The sequence below is a fragment of the Cheilinus undulatus genome, linkage group 14, assembly GCF_018320785.1.
Source record: "Cheilinus undulatus linkage group 14, ASM1832078v1, whole genome shotgun sequence".
Lineage (NCBI taxonomy): Eukaryota > Metazoa > Chordata > Actinopteri > Labriformes > Labridae > Cheilinus > Cheilinus undulatus.
The window spans coordinates 6,074,446-6,098,831 of record NC_054878.1 but is presented as its reverse complement, the minus strand read 5'-3'; the positions used below and the strand labels follow the sequence as shown (position 1 = coordinate 6,098,831).

The window sequence follows — 24,386 nt, the reverse complement described above, 5'->3', positions numbered from 1 at the left end:
TTTTTTCATCCTTATACATTAAAATGTGTTCAAGGGACTAAAGTTTTAGGTCTGAATTACATATTTAAATATTGGTATGGATGTTGGTATCAGCTGAAATGAATCCTTAAATATCAGCATATCGGATATCTGCAAAAAATTCCGATATCATGCATCCCCAGGCTAAAGCAGTTAGAAAAACCCACTGCTATAAACACGTCAGCAATAATTTCTTAGGTCTGTTTCTAAGGCAGATAAAAACATTCAGAGTGGGAACATTCATGTAAAAAATGCCACATTTCACTTTTAAAGACGAGTTTATAGCTTACACTTTAACCCCAGAAGGGAACGTCTGGTTACTTTGTTAAATTAAAATAACTGAATAAAAAAAAAACTTGTTTGGAGTGCTTTTGTTCTTCTGATTTTTTTTTAAGTGGGAAGGAAAATTTTATTAAAAGTGTTAACTGAGCTTTGAGTGAAAAATTGGATACCTGAGGTCATATTGTCGACCCCTTGATGTTTTCTTTTTTTGAAAAGAAGTCAAACTCCCACTGGGTTTGTTGTTCTCAGCTCTGTGTTCACATTGACGAGACATCCCTTCCTCCAGCTTGTTTCTGCTTCAATCAGAGGCTCAAATTTGTGTCTTTACATGATTTTTCTTTAGTATTTTTGAGGCATGTTTGGTATATTGTAAATATTTCCTGTTCATCATGCAACTTATTTTGATATTGCTCTACATCATTTTAAATGAGGGCTCACCCTCAATGATTTTCCAGTCTAAATAAAGATTGAATAAATCAATAGAGTAAAAATAAAAAAATGAAGAGAAGAGAGACAGCCCTGACCACACTGTGGCGCTGCGTCCATGACAGAGTGGGCTGAAGTGAGTTTACGTGGTCAGACATCACGTCTTGAGGACTCATTAGTTTGCAGTCTCGTGTCCTCTCGTCTTTCAGCATTGTTCACCTTTACTCTCTGTAATTCTTCCGCTTTCTTCTCACCGTAGGCTCGCCTTGCACACGGAACAATAACCCCAGGAGAATCTAAATTCTCTCCACAGACCTGAAGTCACCTTCTCCCCACCAAGTCTTATCCTCTCGCCCACATCTCCCCGCTCTAATCCTCATCGTTTTACCCTCGTCACAGGAATAAAGACAGCAGCAGCTCTCATTTTAATATCTCCTGGTAGCGCGTCTTCTTCTTCTTCTTCTTCTCTCACAGGAATATTTATTCAGCCTGACACTTCTGCTTATTGCTCCGCCGGTGACGAGCGTGAAAAAGGAATTAAGGCTCATTGTGGGATGTGTTAACAGATCACAGCAGGAGGTTAACTAAGCAAATGAAATTATGATGCAGAGAAAACACAAGCTGTTAAAGTACCCTTTAGGTGAGGCTGGGAGAACATGGAAATAACCAAACAGAGCAGAATCTGGAGACAACACAGACATTTACTGACAATGCTGAGTGATCTGGGGCCAAAGTGCACGCTTGGTTTAATCTAAGCGACTTAAAATGGTAGCGACCAATGTTTAATCCAACACCATACAAGGCTGCAAGATTCAACACCCCTCTTATCTTTTTTATTACTATCTTTTATATTTGTACCTCTTTAAAAATCTGCAGAGATCTGGTCTAAAAGCTGCAGGGCTGCATCATGTTTTTCTTCGAAAAGAGTCTCTGTAGAGTCTGATTAATGCTGACTGTGATCCTGGAAGTCCCAATCCAATCTTTTAGGCCAGTACCAGGGCAGACCAGCTTTTACTAACTGGTATGGGTTATGGGACTACACTGCTTGTGTTCTCAGCTGTCACTTCAGTGTTCTTACTCGTCTTTCATGAGGCGCTCTGCTGACTTACTGTGTGACGTTTTTATATATATTTCTCATCTAACAGTATTTGTGCAGAGAAAGCTCCAGATGTAAGCTGCCGTACTCCAACGGCTCACATCTTCTGCAGAGTGAAGTGACTGTTTTATGTAAGTGAAGTCTTGTTTCTTAAAGAGGGATGCCACAATAGTTCTCAGAAGCATCCTGTTTTCTGACAAATGTTCAAACTGCTGCTTCAAGGAGAAAAAAGGAGGCTTGTTCAGCTGGCGGTGCATCAGATGATTGTGTTTTTGGAGTGAGAGCTGAAAGTGAGTGGGGATAAGTGAGTTTACAGAGAACTTTGATCACTGAAGCTCTTTTAACTTCAGGATAAGTTTGACTAATCTGCGGGGATGTCCTCTGTGTAATCATCTGACTGCTCCTGTTTGTTGTACTCTGTTTTAGTAACATGTCTGCTTTCCTACAACTCAATGAACACCTCAGAAAGTCAGGGTGAAGTTACTACAACCAACATGCTGCTCTTTAAAAATGTTCTCTTTCTAATGAAGATGCTCTGATTGAAAAAGTCACAGGTCCGTCATCTCCCTCCACTCAAAGCATCGATGGTGAAATCCAACAAACTCTGCTATAAATCCTGTTAGCTGAAAATATAAATCCAATGTTGGAAACTACAGGATAAAATCTAGCTAGCTACTGAAATGAAACAGCACACCTATCATGCTGGAAAAAGTTACAAAGCCATTTCTGAGGCCCTTCCAGTAACCATGGTGAGAGCCATTATCCACAACTGGAGAAAACTTGGAACAGTGGGGCACTTTTCCAGGAGTAGCAGGCCCACCAAAATGACTCCAAGAGCGCATCAACGACTCATCCAGGAGGTCACAATAGAAACCAGAACATATAAAGACCTGTAGGGCTCACTGGACTCAGTTTAAGTCAGTGTTCATGATTCAACAATAAGAAAGAGACTGAACAACAAGACTAGGTTAAAACCTAGTATATGGCTGACTGCAATTATCTGGGATGACTGTTGAAATGCCTGACTGAATTGTGTGTTCTGGCAGAGCGATTAGTGTTTGGGGTGTGTAACTGTGCTGTTCCTAATGTCTGTTGGTTGAGAATTGAAGGAGCCTTAAAGTTTAAAAAATAAAAGTTCTGTCAGCAGGAAACAGCAAACCTGACACGCCAGATCAACTGAATATATTTCACACTCATCTGGGAAAGCTCCCATAGAAAGCTTTTCAGAAAGTCTTCAGAAGGTGATTGGAGAATGGTGGGTCCGTCACATTCATGATGAGCTATCAGAGCGACAAATGATGCAGTGCGTGTGCGCTACTCTGCTGCAGGCCACCGGTGCCTCAGATTGTTAAAAGTGAAGCTTCATGTAAAACTGTTGCCAGGGCTTCTCGGAAGACGTGCAAAAACAACTTCTGTGCCAAGAAAAGCTTTTGGTGTGACTCTTTGCGCTTGTTTCCAAAAGAAATGTAGGCCTACAGCTACATCTGAGCTAACGGCTATCGCGGCAGCACCTGGATACCCTGGAAAACCCAGAGGTAATGACCGCAAAAGCATGCTGAAACAGAGTGAGAGACGAGTGGAAACATCTCTTCTGTCACTGAAAGCTTTCAGTGTTGCTCTCTGCCCTTGTTTTAGTAAAGACACAGTGTCCAGTTCTGACCAAAGTGCCGCTGTGGAGAATTCCAAGCTAACCACTCTACTAACAGCCATGATATACAAGCATCCACACATGACGTAACCCTCACCTTGTTACTATCACATAGTCATACCAAAGCAGGTTGGAAGACGAGTGAAAACATCTTTCCCAACATGAGAGCTTATAGGGTTGTTTTTATTCTTTATTCCATACAGAAATGTGGTCCAGTTCTGATAAAATGCTATAAAGCTATATCTAAAGTAATCACCACAATGAAGGCAGCCATTACCAACAGCTTTCAGTGCATCTAAACCCTGCCCATAGCACAACTCTGTATGTAAGGTTCTGTAAGTAAAGTCACTCAGTCAGTCACATACAGACCCATGTGTAGGGCTGACGTCAGCAGTCAGCCAAAAAGGTCATCCATGGGAGAGTTCAAAGGCCAGAACCACTGCTGACTAAAAAGAGCACACAGGCTCATCTCACATTTGACCAAAAACATCCTGATGATCCCCAAGACTTTTGGGAAAATATTCTGTGGGCTGATGAGACAAAAATATAACTTTCTGGAAGGTGTGCATCCCGTTACCTCTGGAGTAAAACTACCAGCATTTCATCAAAAGAACATCATGCCAACAGTCAAACATGGTGGTGGCAGTGTGATGGTCTGGGACTGCTTTGCTGCTTCAGGACATGGACCACTTGATTTAATTGTTGGAACCATGAGTTCTGCTCTAGAAAATCCTGAAGGAGGATGTCCGGCCATCAGATAGTGACCTCAAACTCAAGAGCACATGGGTTATGGAGCAGGACAATGATCCCAAACATACAAAAAGAAGGTTTTGGAGTGGCCTAGTCAAAGTCTGTGCTTAAATCTGACTGAGATGCTGTGGCATGACCTTCAACAGGCTGTTCATGCCCAAAAACCCTAAATCACAGGTGTCAAACTCAAGGCCCGGGGGCCAAATCTGGCCTGTGAAACAGTTAAATCCGGCCCGCAAGATGACCTCATATTTCTGTTCTAACTGGCCCGTCAGTCTGAGGTCTGATTTCCTCAAGTATAGAAATGTGAACTTATCCTTGATGACTTAAGATTTCCTTGCTAAGTCACAAAATCTGAAAAAGTAAGGAGTAAAAATATTTAGCTAAGAAGTCAGGATTGTGGGAAGAGAAATTAATTTGTGTTTTAATCTTAAATTTTAATTTTGGATCTCACAATTAGGACTCAAACTCAGGATTTGACTTTAATTTCATACTTTGAGCATTTCAACTGATAATTTTAAATTCTCATATAATATTTTGAGCTTTGGGATTCATAATTCTACATTTTAAGTCATATTTTGATCTTTTTTCTGAGTTATTTTGTATTTTATCTCATATTTTCAACTTTAAACTTTGACTTAATAACCCCATAGTTTAACTTTTTAGACTCACAATTTAAAATTTAAATCATATTTTGATTATATATTTGCCTTTAAAAAAAACAATATCTCACAATTTCAATTTCATGTTTGGACCTCTTTAAACTAACAAATTTACTTTTCTGAGATTGTGAGCCTTTAAACTTATTTTTTAAAACTTTTTAAATGTCAAATTCAAGTTTTTTTTTTTTTCCACATTTTATTAGTGGGTCAACAGGGTGACAGTTCATGGTCAAAAAGTTGACCCTGTTAGGCCCTCAGGTTAGACCTGAATCCAGAATCTGGCCCCTGCTGTGACTGAGTTTGACACCCCTGCCCTAAAATGTTTCTGTTTTTAAATCACAGGGCCAGGTAGGTTTGGATGGCCAAGCCTGATTGGGGCATCCCCACTTTGTATCCAGGGATCTTCGTTAATATTATTTAGTCTTGTCTGATAACAGAGAACATGATTTCTGCAGAAAAGACAAAGCGTCTCTCTGAGTGTTTTGTTCAGGTTGCAGCGACTGCAGCTGTTAAACTGTTTCATGCCTTTGAGTGTTTGACAGATGAAAGTTGAACAGGCACTTCTTCAAAGTCCACTTAAACCCTCTTGATCGCATTTATTCAAGTCATTTGGCTTCAGACGCTCTCAGCAGGCGGAGGCTTTCTGGGAAACGTTGCTGATATGAAGAGGCTGTGTGAGACTGTGTGCTGATGGGGCTGCAGATAGAGACGATCCGCTGCTGTTCATGTGACCAAGAGAGCAGACTGTCTGATAGAAGGGTTTCTAACCTTCGCTGCATAACGCGGCCTTGAATGCATCACAGCTGCGGTTGTTCCATTAGGTCAGCGTAGGTGGGTGTAAGTTATGAACGGAGTATTGATTCATCTGCTCAATCAGTTACATAAGGTCGTAGCTGTGAATATTTCCATTTGCAGGATGACATAAGCAAAAAGATCAACTGATAATCAATATAATGTCTGCTGCCAGATGCATTGTGAGCTCCTCCAGGCGAGAGCAAAAGGGGCGACTGCGGCTGCTGGCAGCTGTATTAGAACTGAGTTTGAGAGAGAGGGGCGGATTATGTCCAAATTTCCCCACCAGGAGAAAATTAAAAAGCTAAAGCCCTCTCTGCTCCTCTGCCACTGTGTGGATTTGGATTATGCATTGCAGAAAATAATCCACACTTTGAGGGAGAGGACTCCTGCTAAGTTGAGTGGAAATGCTGAGTTCCTCTGCAGAGCGGCCGGGCTCAGTCAAACATAAAGGATATCCTGAGTAGGAATATTTCCTACCCAAACAATGAGCCCCGAGCACAAAGCCAAGCGCTAATGCCAGCCGGACGTTCCTGACAGGGCCGGCCGAGGTCAGCGGCGGGGCTGTCAGGGGGGCAGCAGAGAGGTGAGGACTGTCAGGGATTTTGGGTGTCATAGGAAGTCTTTAAATACCTGCAGAATCCCTGAGAGCTAGCATGCAGATGTTTGTGTGTGCAGGCGGCTATGATGGCTGCAGAGAGAGCTCTAACTGCGTGGGAAAGAAGCAGAAGAAACAACCTTTATACTCCAGTATTTGTTTCAGACTCGTCCTCTCAACTGACAAACAACTAAGACACATCGCTCCAAGAAGAACCCTTAAATTAATAACTTCCTGCCTCTATGTTCTTGGCAAAACACCTCACAACTGGTGCTCTTAGAGACATCCTTCTTAATTCTGATTTTTGTGAACCAGTCAGTGTTTAGCTCCACTTCTGCTGTCATTTGCTTCACTGTGATTGGGGGAGTTTCTCTGCAGTGCTTTCTCTATCAGTTTCACACTTTCACACCTGGATGCTGGCCAGTATAACCAGTCTGATCTGTTGGTCAGCTGCAGTTCTAATTGTCCAGGCCTGGGATTTTGCACGTGACGGGCATCTAGTCCAATTCGGCACAAATGTTGTGCCGAATTGGATTTTTTTTTTTTTATTTGCCTGATGACGGAGATGGAGTCTGGCAAATCCATCTGCCTTGCAAGGTTACACTTTAACTTTATTCCAACTCATCTAAATACTTCATTTTCTTTATTTGTCATTTCTAATGAAAGCACCATCTGAACCAGTGATTTCATCCATTCAGTGTGTCGGTAGCAAATATTCAATTGACACTTGGTACTAAAATATAACACAATCCTCCTCTTTTGATGACATTTTGAGCACAACTACATCCACTTTAGCACTATTGAATGATATCTTATTTCTTCTCATCTCACTATGGTTTACCTTCTATGTTTACACACTGCCCTGCAGTCTTATGCCCTTATATGGTCTTATAAGAGTGTCTCTCTATTCTAATTAGGAAAAAGGTGCACTTGCTTCCAGTTTACGAGCACCTGGCGTTTATAAACGGAAGAACACAGGTGAGAAAATCAACAAGCTAAACAAGCTGTTCTCAGATTTTCACCTCATGATGTCATGTGAGGAGTTAGCCCCGCCCCCAGGTTCAGTTGGCCCTCCCCTCTTGGAAGAAAGTTCTGCCCTCCTCTCCTGATCCTCCTCTCAGCTGCAAGCTGAGCCGAGGATCACAATAATACCCAACTGCTGCCACGGGTACCGTACAAACCATGCCCCCTACAAAAGATGCCCACTTGTGCTATTTGCTTAGTTTAAGGTTAACTTAGATTAGTTTAGATAGGCCTTAATTACCTTTAGGTTAGGTTTAGCATTTTAATTTCCACTGGTTAGATTTAGGGGTAGCTCATTGGGGTAGCTGTATATTTTAATCAATTAACTTCCTGGGGTTAGGTTTAGCATTTAAATTCCACTGGTTAGGGTTAGAATTAATTTATATGGATCGATGGGGCGTGTTTTGTACAGAGCGTGGTCTGTAGTGGCTGCGGCTGCAGCTAGACCCTTCTCAAGGATCAGGGGAGCCACACTCATTATGCCACATCCATTTCCTGAGAGGGGCGGAGTCAGACAGCTCAGCAATATTTAAAGCCAGAGACACAGAAACAGCTTGTTCTGAGCAAGAATATACAATTATGAAGCTTCAGCTTGACTGTATTGTACTTCTAAGTTTTGACACTAGGCAGTGCTGCTGCATTAATTCTGTAAACAAACATTTTGACAAGCACAGTTTGTGGATGGGCCTGCACGATGGCACAGGAGTTAGTGCAGGGAGAGGGCTCCTGGTTAGCCTTTCTGTGCAGAGTTTGCATGTTCTTCTTGCAAACCTGCAAAAAGACATGCTTGTTAGTTTAATTGGTGACTCTAAATTGGCTGTAGGTGTAGGCTGTAGGACCTGATTTTAATACACAAAGCAGAGCCCTAATCTTCTGGCAGCAGCCTATTTTAAAACGAGATTGGCGCACCCCGGATTTCTGACTTAATCTAACTTGATTTTACCACCAGCTGAACTTTTACTGCATTTTTAATATGGTGAATTCTCGTTGTACAGCTCTAAACTTTCATATTTTGTCGTAGAAACTGTTATAGATTTGATATATTCACTTATTAACAAACAGTTACGACTCAAACAGTCGTAGTCGTGGTTATTTTTTTAAAAGCACTTTCGGCTGAAATAAAGCTGTTTAATGGTTATTCCCTTCTGATTTCTGTCACTCATCCTTCTGTAACTCTGCGGCTGGACCAGCAGACTCACGCTGCATGGGACTTCACATTCACAGCCTTTACAGCCCGCCCACCAAGTGAGAGCATGGGTGTCTGTGGAAACGCTAACTATTTTGGGGTTTAGCGTACCAAACCGTACTGAATCAAACTGGACCCCCTGATGGAAACACGGCTTATGTGTCAGTCTTGTGACTGACTGGTGACCAGTCCAGGGTGTACCCTCCCTCTCGCCCAGTGACAGCTGGGATAGGCTCCAGCCCCCTGCGACCCCAACGGGACAAGCGGTATAGAAAATGGATGCAATTTGTGGATGTGCTTTTTCATGACTAAACTGTAACGACAACACAACTGGTGAAAACCAAAATAATGACAAAGTTTTGTTTCATTCCTGATGAATAAAAACTAATGGACCCATTGCCTAATGGCAGCAAATATCCAGATTGGGCCCTCTTACTCCTCTCTCTACCCGGTCTCTGGGTTTGATTTACAAAACATAATGTGCAAATCATCGCCAACACTCCTTTAAAGTTTGAAGGCTATGTGCAGTTAGTTTTTGTTTAGTGTTTTGCTCAAAAGTCAGCCTAACACGATGCTGCATTATGAACACCACAAAGACAAACTCAAGACAGGCACCTTTATTTATTAGGATCCCTGCTGGCAGCAGCATGAAACCAGCTAACTAAGGGGCCACAATATCAATATCATGAAGCAAATAGTGTGTTTATTTTATATAGTGCAAGTCTTTTTTTAATTTGGGCCCTTTTTGTTTTCAGAGCTACCATGAAGAGTCCCTAAGTTGTGACACGGTAGGTCACTTTAGGATAAATATCTGTTCAGAGTGCTGTATTTTCAAATTAAAATGTGGATATTTGGCCCCAATGATTTAAAAATTATATCACGAGTCAAAAAAACAATATAAAGCTCTATGTTTTTCTGTACCAGCCCTTCTCTCTCCACAGAGGAGGTTCCAGTTGCAGCTTCCTGCACCCACAGCTCTTTTTCAGTGTTAAGGGTGCTGAAATGCATGAACAAATTCAGTCAGTTTCTTACTTTTTCATGAGTTTAGCTGCAGTGATTGTGTGCTTTAGAACTAAAACATGCCGTGCATTAGAGCAGGCATGAGTGCTGCTCTGTAAACATGTTCCCTCTGCTCTGCAGCCTGTGTGGTCATGGCGTAAAGACTCCACATGAGATCAGTGTCAGGGCGGCTCTGCACCGAGGTGACTCACTGTTGGACAGAGGTTCTGAGACCCCAGGTAGTGTTTGTTTGAATGTTCCTCTCTGCTTGGCTTTTATGCACCACTGCAGCCTTTAAAGTTCAGTCAGTGCAAACTCTGACTTTTTTTTTATGCTGACCTTTTCAACGTGGAGCTAATGAGAAATACGTGTGATAAATGAAAAGAGTGCTCTTTTGTTTTATAGGATGCAGAAAAGTCCAACAGCACCATGTACACCTGATCTTTAAACTCTGTGTTCTGCAGAAAGCTAAAGGATTAATATACATGCTGTATTTGACTTTGATTATTTACAGAATAATTGGAGCTATAGGTGCAAACATTACATGGTTATGGTGTCATAAGCTTAGTCTTACCCGTCCCACCACGAGTCCTCAGGGTTCCAGTGTGAGAGGAAGTGCTGACCCCCCCAAAGACAGTCATCCCCTGTCCGACTGGGGCGTGGAAGTTGTTATAATTGGGGATGGCGGTGACCCCAAAGCTGGGGTAGTGCTGCGGCGTGGGGTCGGCCCCATACCGGTACCCGGCTCCCTGGGAGATGCTGGTGTCCCTGTCGTCTGTGAGTTTGGTTGCTTCCTTATCCTTGCATTGCACACAGCCCATTATCTATAATCTGTGGATGACAACAAGGAGAAAAGACAATGGACTGGTTAAGATGAGTGATAAATAAGAGAAAAAGAGGTTAAAATTTAAATTTAAAGAGGTAAAATGATCAGAAGTGGGCACCTATCAACCTTTATGCTCATTTTTATAAGCATCAATGTTGTGTGTTTTTCTGCCTGTGTCATATCAAAGTTAAAACTTGTAGTAATATTAAAACCCTCAAATTGACTTGATGCTTGCAGAAACTCCCACCTATGTGCTTTGAGCTTGATTTTAATGTTTATAAAATAAAACATGCTGTCTGGAAGAAGAAACAAGCTGACTGAGCAGCGCTGAATTCATCAGTCCCTTCAAGGTTTCCCCGTCACACTGCTTTCTCTACAGACGACATCCTTCCACCGATTAGCGCTCTGCTCTGGGAGGCAGGATCCTCTTCTTTTTTTTTTTTTTTTTTTTTTAAAGGCTGACACACAGTTTGCTCTCTGGATGACTCACACAAACAATGTGCCTCTTTCTCTCTCTTTCAGGAGGAATAACGGCCGCTATCGCACTGATGTCAGCGAGGCCGACTGGCCGGACAGAAGGGGAGACGTGGAGGCTCAGAGCTCTGCTGTCAACATCAGCCTGTTGATCTTAATGGAGAACGGTGGGCGGACAGAGCGTTGGCGGCTGGATGTAGGTTTTTAACTGGGAGTCACACAAAAGAATTTTCACCTGTCTTCCACATGTTGGACTTTAATCAAAGCAATGCTATTTTTGGTTCTAAACTGTGCAGACAACCTATAAATCATTTCCCTTAATCCTCCTGATATAAACGTTCTACTGCATTCCAAAGAAGTGCTAACACTTGCAGTTGCAGATACAGAAGGTTTTTGTTTTAGCTTAAGAAACTTTGGCTGTGTCCTGTTACTACTATGAAGAATATCTGTGCTGAAAAAAACAGGGGTTAAATGTCGGCTACTTGCTCTTAAGGAGAGAAGCCAGTGGCTGTTTCTGACAGGGTGTGTGGTGGCCTCGTAACGGCTGTGTCACAGCTTGAGTTTCATTTCAGCATGCATGCTAAATAATTAATATGCATGCTGTATTTGACAGTCAAGCCTTTCAGACTTCCAGGGTCAGCACTGTTCCTCTCATGTAGAAAATAAAAAGAACAGAAGTTCTAGATGAGCCACGTGCATCTGATAATGGAGAGAGCCACATTTTCCTTGTTTTAGCAGATATGTGTGTCCACATCAGTAAAACATGTTATGGGCAAAACAAACTTGGTATGGGAACACGTGCTTTTCAAGGTAAAAGCCTGGTTTAGCAATTTTGTGGAGAAGCTTAACCCATGTAGACCGAATTCTTTTATTCTGACTTTTTCCTTGCTTAGGGATATGACAAATCAAGTCACTTAGAGTGATTAAACAGGGCTTAGAAGGCAGGGAGACACAGAACCCAAGCAACAAACATGGGCATATAATAAAGCAATGACAGTGTGAGCTGCAGCTGTAACACCTTAACGCAGGCATGCAGCAAACAAGCAGCAGTCATGCAGCAAACATGCATGAGCTGCATGAGCTGCAGCTATAACACATGGAAGCAGCACACATGCAGCAAACATGCAACAAACACTGGCCTACAATAAAGCCATGACAGCGTGAGCTGCAGCTCTAACATGTCGAAGCAAGCATTCAGCAAACATGCAGCAATCATGTAGCAAATCTGTAGGAAACATGCAGCAAACATGAGCCTATAATAAAGCCATGACAGCATGAGCTGCAGCTGTACCACCCCGAAGCAGGCATGCAGCAAACATGCAGCAAACATGCAGCAAACATGGGCCTACAATAAAGCCATGACAACATGAGCTGCAGCTGTAACACATCAAAGCAGGCATGCAGCAACATGCAGCAAACATGCAGCACACATGCAGCTCACACGCAGGAAACATGCAGCAAACATGGGCCTACAATAAAGCCATGACAGGATGAGCTACAGCTGTACCACCCTGAAGCAGGCATGAAGCAAACATGCAGCAAATATGGGCCTACAAATAGCCATGACAGCGTGAGCTGCAGCTGTAACATGTCAAAGCAGGCATTCTGCAAACATGCAGCAATCACTCAGAAAATGTGCAGCAAACACGCAACCCACATGCAGCAAATGTGCAGCAAAAATGCAACAAACATGCAGCAAGCATGCAGCAAGCATGCAGTAAGCATGCAGCGAACATGAGCCTGTAAGCAGAGGTGAACAGACTTCTCAACTTCAGTAGATAAGTCAGAGTTTAGATACTACTAGTCAAATTTTACTCCAATACAAGTGAAAGCAGCTCAGTGTATGAGCTGTAAAAATGTTGAGTGGAATGGTACAAAATCATTTTAATGAGCAGCGCAACTACAACTAAATAATACAATCATTAAAAGGCTATAAAGAATTATGCTGATTCAACATCCCAACTAGTGCAAATAATGCAAAATAGACAAGTTCCAGAACTTTACCTCAGCTACATAAATCTGCAGATCGATGGTAAATTTTTGTGTTTCTTTTTGCTGAAGTGTTAATATTACTTATACATGTAAAATCTGAGAGTTTAGTATTTCTTTTTACCTTGCAAGAAATCAGCCTCACCAAATCATGGTATTACACAGGATGCTACAAAACAAGACATTAAACATGGCTAGTAAGCCAGAGGGTAAAACAAAGTTGGTGCTTTAGTTGGTCTCTGTAAAGCAATAAAAAAATCTGTGTTTTAGTTTGATTTATGATGAGCCAGCAAACTCATGCTGGAGCAGGTTGGGAGAAGAGTGAAAACATCTTTTCCACCAGTGCCGTTCTTTGCTTTTTATTTAACAAAGAAATGTGGAACAGTTCTCAGAAAACAGATGCTATACTACCGCTACATCCAAGCTAATCGCTACATCGGCAGCAGCCATTGCTATCAGCCTTGTAGTATAATCACATGTTAACACAATTAAATGGGTTGATGCTCTATTTGAATGAAACCAAATCAAACTTCTGAAATCTCGTGGGGTAAGCCTGTGTGCTTCTGTTACTGCTTGTGCAGGGGTGCTGAAACCTGGATATCTGAGGCTTGCTCCAGCACACCTGAAAAGGACCCAAAATCACCTACACCTATCAGAATGCAGCATCACAATAGCTGGGACCAAAGGTATCTATATGTCAGAATGCTGACCTTACAGGTAGTAAGGAAATTTGCATTGTTTCTGAGAGCTCATATTGACCCAAAGTCGACCCTTGTGCCTAAGTTGAAGACGTTCCCTCCAGATCTGACTGAAACATCAACGTCAGATATGGTGTAAGCTAGTAGGAATGTTTCTTTAGCACAGACGTGCCTGCCTTGTTCTGTTTAACATAAATACAGCCTAACACTGCAGTTTAAAAACATCTTGAAGTACTTTCTCAACAGCTGGAATTGTCCCTCCCTCTGCAGAATTAAACGCTAAGATTTGAAAAATGACAGGAGCCACGCCACAGCGAGGCAACAAGATTACCCAGGGACAATTCTGTTTACTCCCAGAGGAATAAACACCGTCTAATTGTCTCTCCACAAAAACACGACGAGAATAACTGGTTTATCAGCGCAGACACAACAGGCCATAAATCCAGAGTGAGGCTCTGGCCTTCAGCTGGGGTCCGTCCTCACTCAGAATACATATTTCACTCCCTCGTCGCTCGCTGCGTTCCTTTGTCTCAGGCTCAGTCACCTCATCTGACTGCAGAGAGGAGTAGTAAATTTATTCACTGCTGACATGCTGTGAGGACAGACAGAGGAATAATCAAGGAGGAGTTTGGGCTTCCCTTCGGAGCGGGCTGATCATACAGTAGAAGGATGCTGCACGCCTCGAGTGATTTACAGAATCAGCGACAAACAGGGAGTGGAAAAAATATAGTTAGCGCTAGGGATGGGACATAAGATGTAGAGATAAAACAGTCATTCATTCACAAGTCAAAGTTGCATGCACTAATAACTCGATCTAAAACTATATTTTTGTTTTATTGTCACAGGCCGCTGGTTGTGTTGCAGTAAAATCTCCAGACAGCAGCTGTCATGAATCTCAATGCTGTTAGAATAAGAAGACAAACGCTGCTCTGTCCAGTGAAGGAAACGAGCTGTTTAGAAACTAACTTGTCTTCTATTAAGAAACCATCACTGCTCAGTCCTCGCTCTTTGTTGATGCTTGTGAGGGCGCCAACCAATTAGAAGAGGAGCCTCGCACTGACTGACACACCATGACCACTCTCTTTCAACATAATTACAGACTGATCCCTCACAGGGCACGACGGTGCAGACAGAGGCCGAGATGGCCGTCAGCACAATCAGAGGTTGTCAGAGGAAGTGGGGGTGTTGGAAGGGGAGAAATCTTACGGTATTATTTCTGCTGTTTCAAACCCAACAGGGGAACAGATCTGTGTTAAAGAAGAGTGTTTGTAATGGAGCGTCCTGTCACCCTCTCTGTTTAAGTCCCACATGATTATTCCTCTTTTGTTTTAATGTTCTTGAAATGTTTTCTTGTTTTGACAGCAGTAAGAAAGGATTGCATACACTGCCTTGAATTGTAAATTTAAAGGATTATTGTGTACCTCAGCCTCAAATCCAACATTCTGTTTTTGGGTTGCTCATCCATCTCTTAGCCTGTATCACTGTCTGTCATCACAGCCGTATTGGTGAATACTCTATCTCAGGCATGCATGCATTTTTTTTTACACTTTGCACAACTGTCCACTCTGACTCAAGAATGAGCTGATTTGATTTCATAGAAAACAGCAGAAGGGCTGAGGCAAATGGGAACACAATATCTCAAGCATCACTAGCTAATTTTTCTTCAGATTAGGGCTGGCAATTAATCACAAATTAGATTAAATCACAATATGCTCAGCTGCAATTTTCAATTTCAGTCGCAATATTACTTTAACTTGAAATGTGTCAAAATACCAGTTTAATAAATCCATTTTTGCAGCAGCAGAGATTTTATGCACATCATGCAAACATTCAAGTGTCAACTTTTATTAAAAGGTTTACAAAAATTGTCCTTTTCATGTTTCATGTATGTTTTTCTTATTCAAAAATGAGTGACATAAAAATGAAAATGCCCTTAAACAAAGCAAATCACTTCACATTTGCAATATGAGCCAAAAACAGTTAGCTCATGCTATCTTAAACTGATGAAGCCTAGCGTTACTTCATTAAAGTCATACCCCAGCTGCAATCAGCTGGTAGCCAGCTTCACCTCCCCCACCCCAGCTGCCTCCTTTATAGCTTAAAGCTTTTTGCACCCTCATATTTAGAATCATGCTACTGTGGATTAATTGCTTTGGAAATAATTTCAGTGTTTTCAATACACATGGTCTTATTTATGGAATTATTTATTGCTTGAATTTGTCAAAAAATACACAAGATTAACCCAGGATTAATCGCATATTAAATCACAATATTTGGGGAAAAAAATCACAATTAAGTTATTTTTGCAAATCGTCCAGCCCTACTTCAGATTTTGAAAAAATGTCCTCTCTGTACCCGTTTCAATGATGCACTGATTACATCCATAAATTCACAGCTAAAGGACTGGGGCCTAATGTTCAACCTCTATTGAAATGATATACCAAGTATACATGGAGTGATTTTTGTGCAAACTATACAAAAATGTTCTCTCCAACCTAAGAATAAAGTATTTTGATTTTGGAAGTATAAAGTAAAGGCTATTTGGCCTCATTTCCATGCTTGTGAATTCATTATCTCAAGAAAGCATTGAGAGATTTTCCTTTGAATTTACACCCATGCCCACTCAGACTCAACGATAAATTATACTAGAATTTACAAGGTGATTGGTCAAGGTAATCTGGCCTCTGTTGCTTAACATTGCAAAGACATCCAGTCTGGCTCAGGGGTGAACTGATTCTATAAAGTAGGGCACAGCTGAAAGGCCATCATGACGATATCATCATCATCATCATCATCATCATCATCATCATTATGATCTCTCTAGCAGGTTTTAATGAACTGATCTGACCATAGTCAGGATGGGTCAAAGACCAAGGCCTTTGGCTTCATGTCCATCCTGCTTTTGAAGATGATATCTCAAGCAGGCTTTAAAGATACATTTTGAAACTTTGCTGAACTGTCCAGTCTGACTCAAGGATTAACACAGAGCTTTAAGGGTATGAGGTCTAAGTCAAAGCAACTCCAGCCCTTCTTCTTGACCCGTCCCTGCACTTTCATAATCTGGTGATTGTAAACCTTACTGAAGCGTTTAACTTCCAGCCCGTAGCTCTAGTTAGAGATCTGTAAAATATTATTGGTTCAGCCTGTGAATAGGGCTTTTATTTCCTATGTAGTAACACTGGTTAAAGACAAGGAGCAAAGGCAATATAGATGTAACTTGCGTGCTGACAGCTCCATAAGCATGCAGAGGCTCAGCGTACTCCTTGTAATCAACTTTGTGTGACCCATGTCATCGACCTGGCTCTGCATCAAGCAGGCCAAGTGAAACGTCCAGCTCACACATGAAGCCGCGCAGCAGCAGCACAACAACTCTGTCAGCAGGCGATGTAATCCTGTGTGACAGGACGCCGAGCAGGCAGGGGGCCAGGCGGCTACGGCGGCAATGCTCCGCTCAGCGCAGGACTGCAGAGCATCTCTAATCGTGTGTGCTCAGAGCAGACGGCAGCGCTGACTGAGACCACAAAGAGCTCTGCAGTCTGACTCTTTACACAACCCGTGACTGGTACAGGCTCACTGAATCGGCTTTCACGGGGGAAACAAACGTATTGATCCCTCAGAGCCGGATGGAGAGCTATGCCTGAGCAGATGATGAATGATCATCTTTGAGCGTGGATGTAATCTGCCTCATGGAGGGATATTTCTTATCATAACAGCTGATCATGGAGATGGATGTTTTAAAGGATTTATGGGTCTATTTAGAGACAGATCATACATGATGATGGCAACAAAAACACACTTTGGCATGCTCTCTTTACTGCACTGTGTGTAGGCACTGTTGAATGCAGCTACCAGAGGTTAATTTGGATTGTCTTTTCAGTCTCAGTCTCAGGCATCCCAAATGGTCATAGTTCAGATACCATAGTTTGGTGCATGCAATCTCTTGATGTCTAAATGGAGAAAAAAGGTGAGGTCAGGGAATTCCCCCCCCAATCCAGTTGGTGGTGATGCTCCTAACTGTTTGTTAACTGCTTGTAAACAACTACAGTACAAAAGCAGGCACAATAAAACAAAGAGGAAAAGTTACATTCAGTAGCTGTTATGAAGAAGCAGAGCTACAATACCCACTGGCTTACTATCCCTCTCTCAGACTGAATAAGGCTGTCCTCAAGGATTTTGCAGCATTAATTTTCGCCCAGCCTACCAGGGCGGCTGCTGAGAAGCGTCCCCACAGCATGATGCTGCCACCACCCTGCTTCACAGTGGGGATGCTGTGTTTGTGGTGGTGTGCAGTGTTCGGTGTCTAGTCTGATGTCCAAAAGGCTCCATTTTGGTCTCCTTAGACCAAAGAACTTTCGTCCTCTTGACCATGGAGTCTCCTGCATGCCTTCTGGTGAACTCTACACCAGATTTAATCGGAGTTCTCTCCAACAGTGGCTTTCTCATTGGCACTCGCCCATAAAGCTTTGACTGTTGAATAACCCGGCCAACAGTTGTTGTATGCAGAGTCTCTCTCATCTCAGCTGCTGGAGCTTTCTTCCTTGAATGCAGGTGGCTGGAATTCACCAGCTAACACGGTCACAAATTACACCACTACACCAGGAGTGTATGAGTGCAGATGGTTTGTTTTGACAACCAGTTATCAGTCTGATGTCAGAGTTAACGTTATAGTATCCCAGAGTGTTTCCATGTTTGTAGTTTACATCTCACACATCAAAGCTGAGCTCTCTTGTGTGCCCTGTATAGGTTTCTTCTACAACCAGCATTGTTAATGGTAGATGGATTTGAGCTTGAATAGGGATTTTCTAGTCATCTGATAACTCAAAGTGCTATTACGCCACAGGCCACACCTACCCACTCACACCCATTCACCCAGACATTCATTCACTGATGGCAGAGGTTGCTATGCAGTAGCTAATCTCATTCATACACTTCCATACCATTTAAATACTAATGCAGTAGTGGGAGCAAACAAGTGTCTTGCTCAAGGACACATGAACTGCAGAACTGCAGGAGCTGGGATCAAACCCACAACCTTCTGACTGTGAGATAACAACTCTACCTACTGAGCCACAGTTGCCAGTTTACAAGAACTCTTACAACTATTGCAGGTTTAGTCATCTGATAAATGTTTCAGTGTTTGTTGTAATATTTTAGCTATTAAAGCATTTTTTTTGTTTTTGCAGTGTTGTTATGTATCTGTTTTAAAGATATTTATATATTCCACATATTTTTTTATTCATTTCTTCTCTTCCAAAGTATTAGAAGTGTTTGAGTTAGGATTAGGGCAAGGGTTAGGATACCAAAAATTAAAAGTTAAAAACCTGACTTTCAAAGCCTGATTACAAAATGTTTTATAGGCCAGAATAGGCTTGTCCTCCATGAAAACATTCTAATGCGGCAACCACAGCTTAAGTAGCTCCGTTAGCTTTGTAAGCGATTAAGCTAAAGGAGCTATGTAGCTAATGACGCTGCATAGCTAGGATATCTAAAGCTAAACTCACAAAGCAGCTATGTAGCTACATAGCAAGCTTAGTTTTAGCTACACTTTCAAAAACTCACCTTGCTAAATATAATCTAGCTACATTGGTTTATGTAGCAATGTTAGTAATGTAGCTATTAGGGCTGAAAGATTTGCAAAAATAATCTAATTGCGATTTTTTCCCCCCAATATTGCAATTTAATATGCGATTACTATTAGGCTCCTCAACTATTGCAACTAAATCATCCTATATTATAACCTACATTCAGTTAGGAACACTCATCATACATTTATAATCATTTTAGTGCAAAATGGATAAACAGTTTTACTTGGCGTACAAGGCTCTGCTCAAAAGATGCTCCATAGGTTAGTCAAGCAGCCTGTTTTGACTTTCCAGGGAGCGCATAGCTAGATACTCCCATATGGATAGACATGGCAATGTGCATTGAAAACAATTAAATTATTTTAGAATCAATTGAAAAATAGTAGCATGGATGTGAATATGAGGGTGCAACAAGCTTTAAGCTATAAAGGAGACAGCTGGGGTGGAGGAGGTGAAGCATGCTGCAAGCTGACCACAGCTGGGGGTTTGATTTCCATGAACTAATCCTAAGCTTCATCAATGTTAGAATGAACTAGTTATTTTTGCTCACATCCTGGACTGGTCATCATTTACCACAGCACTGACATATAGCGATAAACAACAAGCCATGCTTGCACTCATATCTACGGGCAATTTAGAGACAACAATCAAACTAACAAACTGCAGACAGACAGTCAAACCAGAATACGAACGGGGAACTTTCTGCTGTGAGGCAACAACGCTAACCACTGCACCACTGTGCATGCATGAAGTATCTCTGTAAACATCTTTCTTCAAAATAATCTATTTTTCTTATAGTAAGGACAATCATTTTGGCAATCAGATTACTGGAGTCTTATTAAATACAGTCTGCTTGAGTCCACTGATGGATGTGACAGTCCTGTTTGTCTGACTCCTCATCCTCCAGTGAAGAAGCGAGCTCATCACTGACTGCTCTCTTTGAACTGAAGCCCCTTTCATCTCTTTATTTCCCCCCTTCCTTCCCTCCTTTTCACGCAGCCCTCTCTGCTGATTAATTATTCCTCCTTCGCAGAAAAAGCCGCCACCTGCTTGCCGTAGGGGCTTCGTTTTTTTTTTTTAGCTGTTTACTCCTCCAGTCTCCCTCTCCTCCTCCCACAGGGCTGCAGAAAACATTGCGACGGAGGCGACTAAAGCTGCAACCAAAACTGAGCCATCTCTCATGGAAATCAACCAATGCAGGAGCATTTTTATAGACGAAAAACATGAATAATTCTCCCTTTGTTGGCTTGCTTTTGATTTCCTCTCATGATTCATATCAGACTGAACACCCCCTCCCATATTCCAGCCACTTTCAACACAAAATCAATGAAGCCTGAGGGAAAATCCAATTACAGAGCAGGACATGACCAGTAGTGGAGTCAGATCTATAATTAGTTGAAGGCTATTCATATAACAGTGGATGGATAAAATTCATTAAGACCTTTAATTGGAGCCAAAGACTTAAAGCACCTGAACGAGCATGATTAAAGGAGGATGAAAATTGATTAACTGAAATAAGATGTAGTCCAACTTAAGGTATAAGGAAGAAAGAGAGATGCCAGAGGCACGCCCAAGTCCACGTGCCACTCCAGCTGAATAATTCATGGGATTAATGTGCAGAGCTGAAGGTATGTCATGGCGTTTGGGGGGCAGTCGTCGAGGGAGATGCAGCATTCATATTTGATGGGGAGGGGGGTGGGGTTCATTAGCAGCAGGAGAAGAGAGGCGGGGGCTCTGCTGGTTGCTGAAGGAGGTGGAGGGCGTACTGACGTTTAAACTCCTCAGGGAAGGTTTTTTTTTCTATCTCTTTGGTCATTGAGGGGCTGAAGTCCAGCCCGCTGGGATCATGTCTGTCTGAATGAATACACCTCCGACTCCAGCAGCGTGGAAGCGGGGAGGGGGAGGGTGGAGGTGGACTGCTAATTTGTCTCACACAGATTGGGACATACATTGGGGAGGATATATATCTCCTTCACAAGGACACCGTTAATATACTGCAGCCCTTTGTGCTTTAAAGCTGTGCTGCTGGAAGGAGGCTCTCAGTGCCATGCAGGAGTTTTCTCCCACCTTAAACTTTTCCATATGTTTCCATGTCACCACTGCAAAAATTAAAATGGACCTTGCTGAGGTTGAATAAAATGGGCCAATGCAAATTATTCCATACTCTGGGGATATTAAGGGGTAGGTAATCAGTGAAACACCCAACTATGAACAGGTATAACCTAGTGGCAACTTCAGCTTTCAGCATGGAGTGCATCAAAAATAACCTGACACACCAACCTGCAGGATGAGGTAGCAGACATGTGCAGCTCTGGTATGCTTCATCCAAGCTAAGTGCTACACCGGTACAACTAAACCCCAACCAAAGCGACAGCCTCATTCTCCTCAAACAATGCTGATTGATCCAGGCTGTTCTCAGACCTGGCACAGTTGTTTCAGACTGGGACTTTGTAAGATGGATCTGCCTGGTGACAGACGTGGAATCTGGATAATCCATTTGCGTTGGAAGGCTACATACAAATACACAGAGTAGTAAAGTTTGTCCACAGACAACCCATTAAGCGGGGCACACACACAAAGGGCTGGTTTCAGTGAAGGTAACGTGACAGTCATATTAACCGCTTGTTTTAGTGAGCAGTCAACAGGTGTGCCACTTTAAATTAAAACTGATGCAAAGAATTGAAGGTCATCTTTTCATCTCTCCTTTGGCAAAGGATGGTCTAGTGTTTCCTAGGCTAAAGGAGATAATAAAGGAAACAATGAAGCTCCTTTCCTCTTCATTTAGAGAATTCAAACAGCCTTTATAATGGCCGACACTCATTTCACTCAGTTAGGAACCTTCCCAAGCAAAGGAATATTTGAAAGTTGATGGATTGGTCTGATTTCATGTCAGGTAGATCCAACTTCTAAAAGTTCAAGCTGCTTGTTCCTGGTCAGAGAATGACCGGACAAATCAGCATCATTTGAGGAGAAAGGGGCGGTTGCTACAGCTGTGCTTTAGTGGAAGCGACTGCAAGCTTGTAAACAATGGCAGCCGGTAAGAAAATATTTGTGTGGGTGCAACTAAAGCAGTAGTTTGATCAAAACTGGACATTTATATGTTATAAAGCTTCATACCCCAGGGCAGCACAGGGCTACAGTGTTATTGCCCTGATTGGGCAGTAATAAATGTAACTCATCCAATCACTCTCTACGATTTTTTAAATGTTCTACCCTTCACAAAGACCGTCTACAGATGTTGTCCAGGTGTATACTGTATATCCCAAACCATGGAGTTGTGAAACAGTCTATGTTGCGTTCCAAATGAGGTCCACAACCGTCTGAAAGGACGTCTATCCCCAACGTCCCATTCATACATTTATTTTCCTGCTGTGCACATTGGAACAAGGACAGTAGTCCAGTGAAATATCCAAATAAAGCTGCAATCAAACCTGGACTTCACTATGCAAAAGTACTGACTGTAGTCCATGGTGATGTCTCAGTAATGGCTCAGCCACACAGCATTTATGACTGACTTCAGTCAATAAAATAACTAAACAGTGTACAACATTAATGCTAATGTTTCAAAAAGGCTAACGTTTAAGGGAACCATAGTAGAGGTAAAAATATGACAGCTACATCACATCATCCACTGAATGTCTCCAGACTAAGCTATTCCCCCTGCTCCTCCTTCTTCAATGACTCTCTTTACCCTGACTGAACATCCTGGCTGTTGAAAATACACCAAACCTGCGGTTTCTCACCCACATCATGAAACAATTCTTCAGTTTCCACTGTACTCGTGCTGTGACCTTCATCAGGAGAACCAAAATAGTCAGAGAAAGAGAGGTGGGGGTCTGAGTGGAGTAATAATGAGGGAGAAACCGACTAGAGATGAGAGGAGGAAGAGGAGTGAAACGCCACAAAAGTGAAGGAGAATCTACAGGGGGCGGACAGAGAGGCAGCGAGCGGTGAAAAGGACAGAAAAAGACAAGCAGGGGAGGCGTGAATGCCCAGGCACTCGACAAAGAGAGCAGGCTAATGACGGGCTCCGGGTGTCACACGCCGAGCTGCCTGCTCTGCCAGGGGAAGGCCTTGTCTTTGCACTCCCAGCACGCCATCCTTCCAGTGTCATGCAGCGTCCCGCAGAGGGTGGAGGATGGTGCCAGTCAAGGGTAGCCGCTCACAGAGGGAACACACGGTCAGATGGAGGGATGTGCCCACACAGGCGTCAAAGTCTAGATGACAAATTTTCTCTAAACTGGTTCTTCATGTGTTGTAGTGAGAGCGCACAAGCTGACAGCGAGACTGGAAACGTGCAGGGACAACTTTTGAGTGACTTTAAGGAGACTCGTGCATGAAGTTAGAAAAACAACAGAAAAGGCGGTGCTCCATTTCCTAATAAAGATTTCATATCCTACTCTCCGTAGCTGGTGGACAGAAGGACAAATCAAATGTCAAGTTATAAGCTCTCAACCTGGAGTGGTACGGTCAAGAAGGTGGTGTGGGTATAAGGATTACCTTAATTCAGCCACTTGTGTCTAAATCTTTCAGTCACTACCTGAAAATGTCTCACTGTATGCCTCATGTTTTACCACAATGGTTTCTTAGAAGCGAGAAATCTATGGAAAAAGTTCAGGAAACACAATCCTAGGGTCTCATCAGGCTTGGGTTCATGGGAAGGAATTCAAGCTCAGAGCTAACTGTTGAACGTCTAGCAAGATGTTTATCCAGAAAGATCAGTGAGACACAAACTGATAGAAATCCATTGAGATATTGGGCTTGCAAAGAGATGGCAGAAGGGGTCTGGTGCTTTGTTTCCTGCAGTTAGGCAGATCCATCTTGCAAAGCTTCAAGCTGACACACTTGTTCCTGGACAGAAAATGACCAGACCAATCAGTGTCATTGGAGGCGGGGTTTAGTTGTACTGCATCCCTGTAAACAAGGGCGGCTGGTGAAGTGATAAGCACATAGCAGCAGGTTTAAGAAGAGCAAAAAAGGAAAGCTTTTCTTGTTCGAAAAGATTAGGAATGCAAGATATAAACTGAAGTTTTATGTCTGAACTACATTCAAATATCGGTATCCATATTGATACTGGTAGGGGCTGCACGGCAGGGGTTAGCGCTGTTGCCTCAAGAAGGTCCCTGGTTCGCTTTCCAGTCCGGGCCTTTCTGTGTGGAGTTTGCATGTTCTCCCCGTGCATGCGTGGGTTCTCCCTGGATACTTCCTTTCACCACCATAAGACATGCTCATTAGGTTAACCGATCATTCTAAATTGCCCATAGGTGTGAGTGTGAGCATTCCTGGTTGTCTGTCTCTATGTCAGCCCTGCAATTGACTGGCGACCATTCCAGTGAT

General features: G+C 42.5%; 1 protein-coding gene across 3 annotated transcripts in view; it reads right to left on the bottom strand.

Moving 5' to 3' along the window:
• The window catches only part of fynb (FYN proto-oncogene, Src family tyrosine kinase b), a 156,396-nt gene that overhangs the window by 59,865 nt on the left and 72,145 nt on the right, over positions 1-24,386 (bottom strand). For all 3 annotated transcript variants that reach the window (XM_041804577.1, XM_041804579.1, XM_041804578.1), the window contains one exon: positions 10,055-10,311. In XM_041804577.1, the coding sequence (XP_041660511.1) occupies positions 10,055-10,301 (247 nt within the window). In that variant the 5' untranslated portion in view covers positions 10,302-10,311. The remainder of the gene's footprint in view (positions 1-10,054; positions 10,312-24,386) is intronic.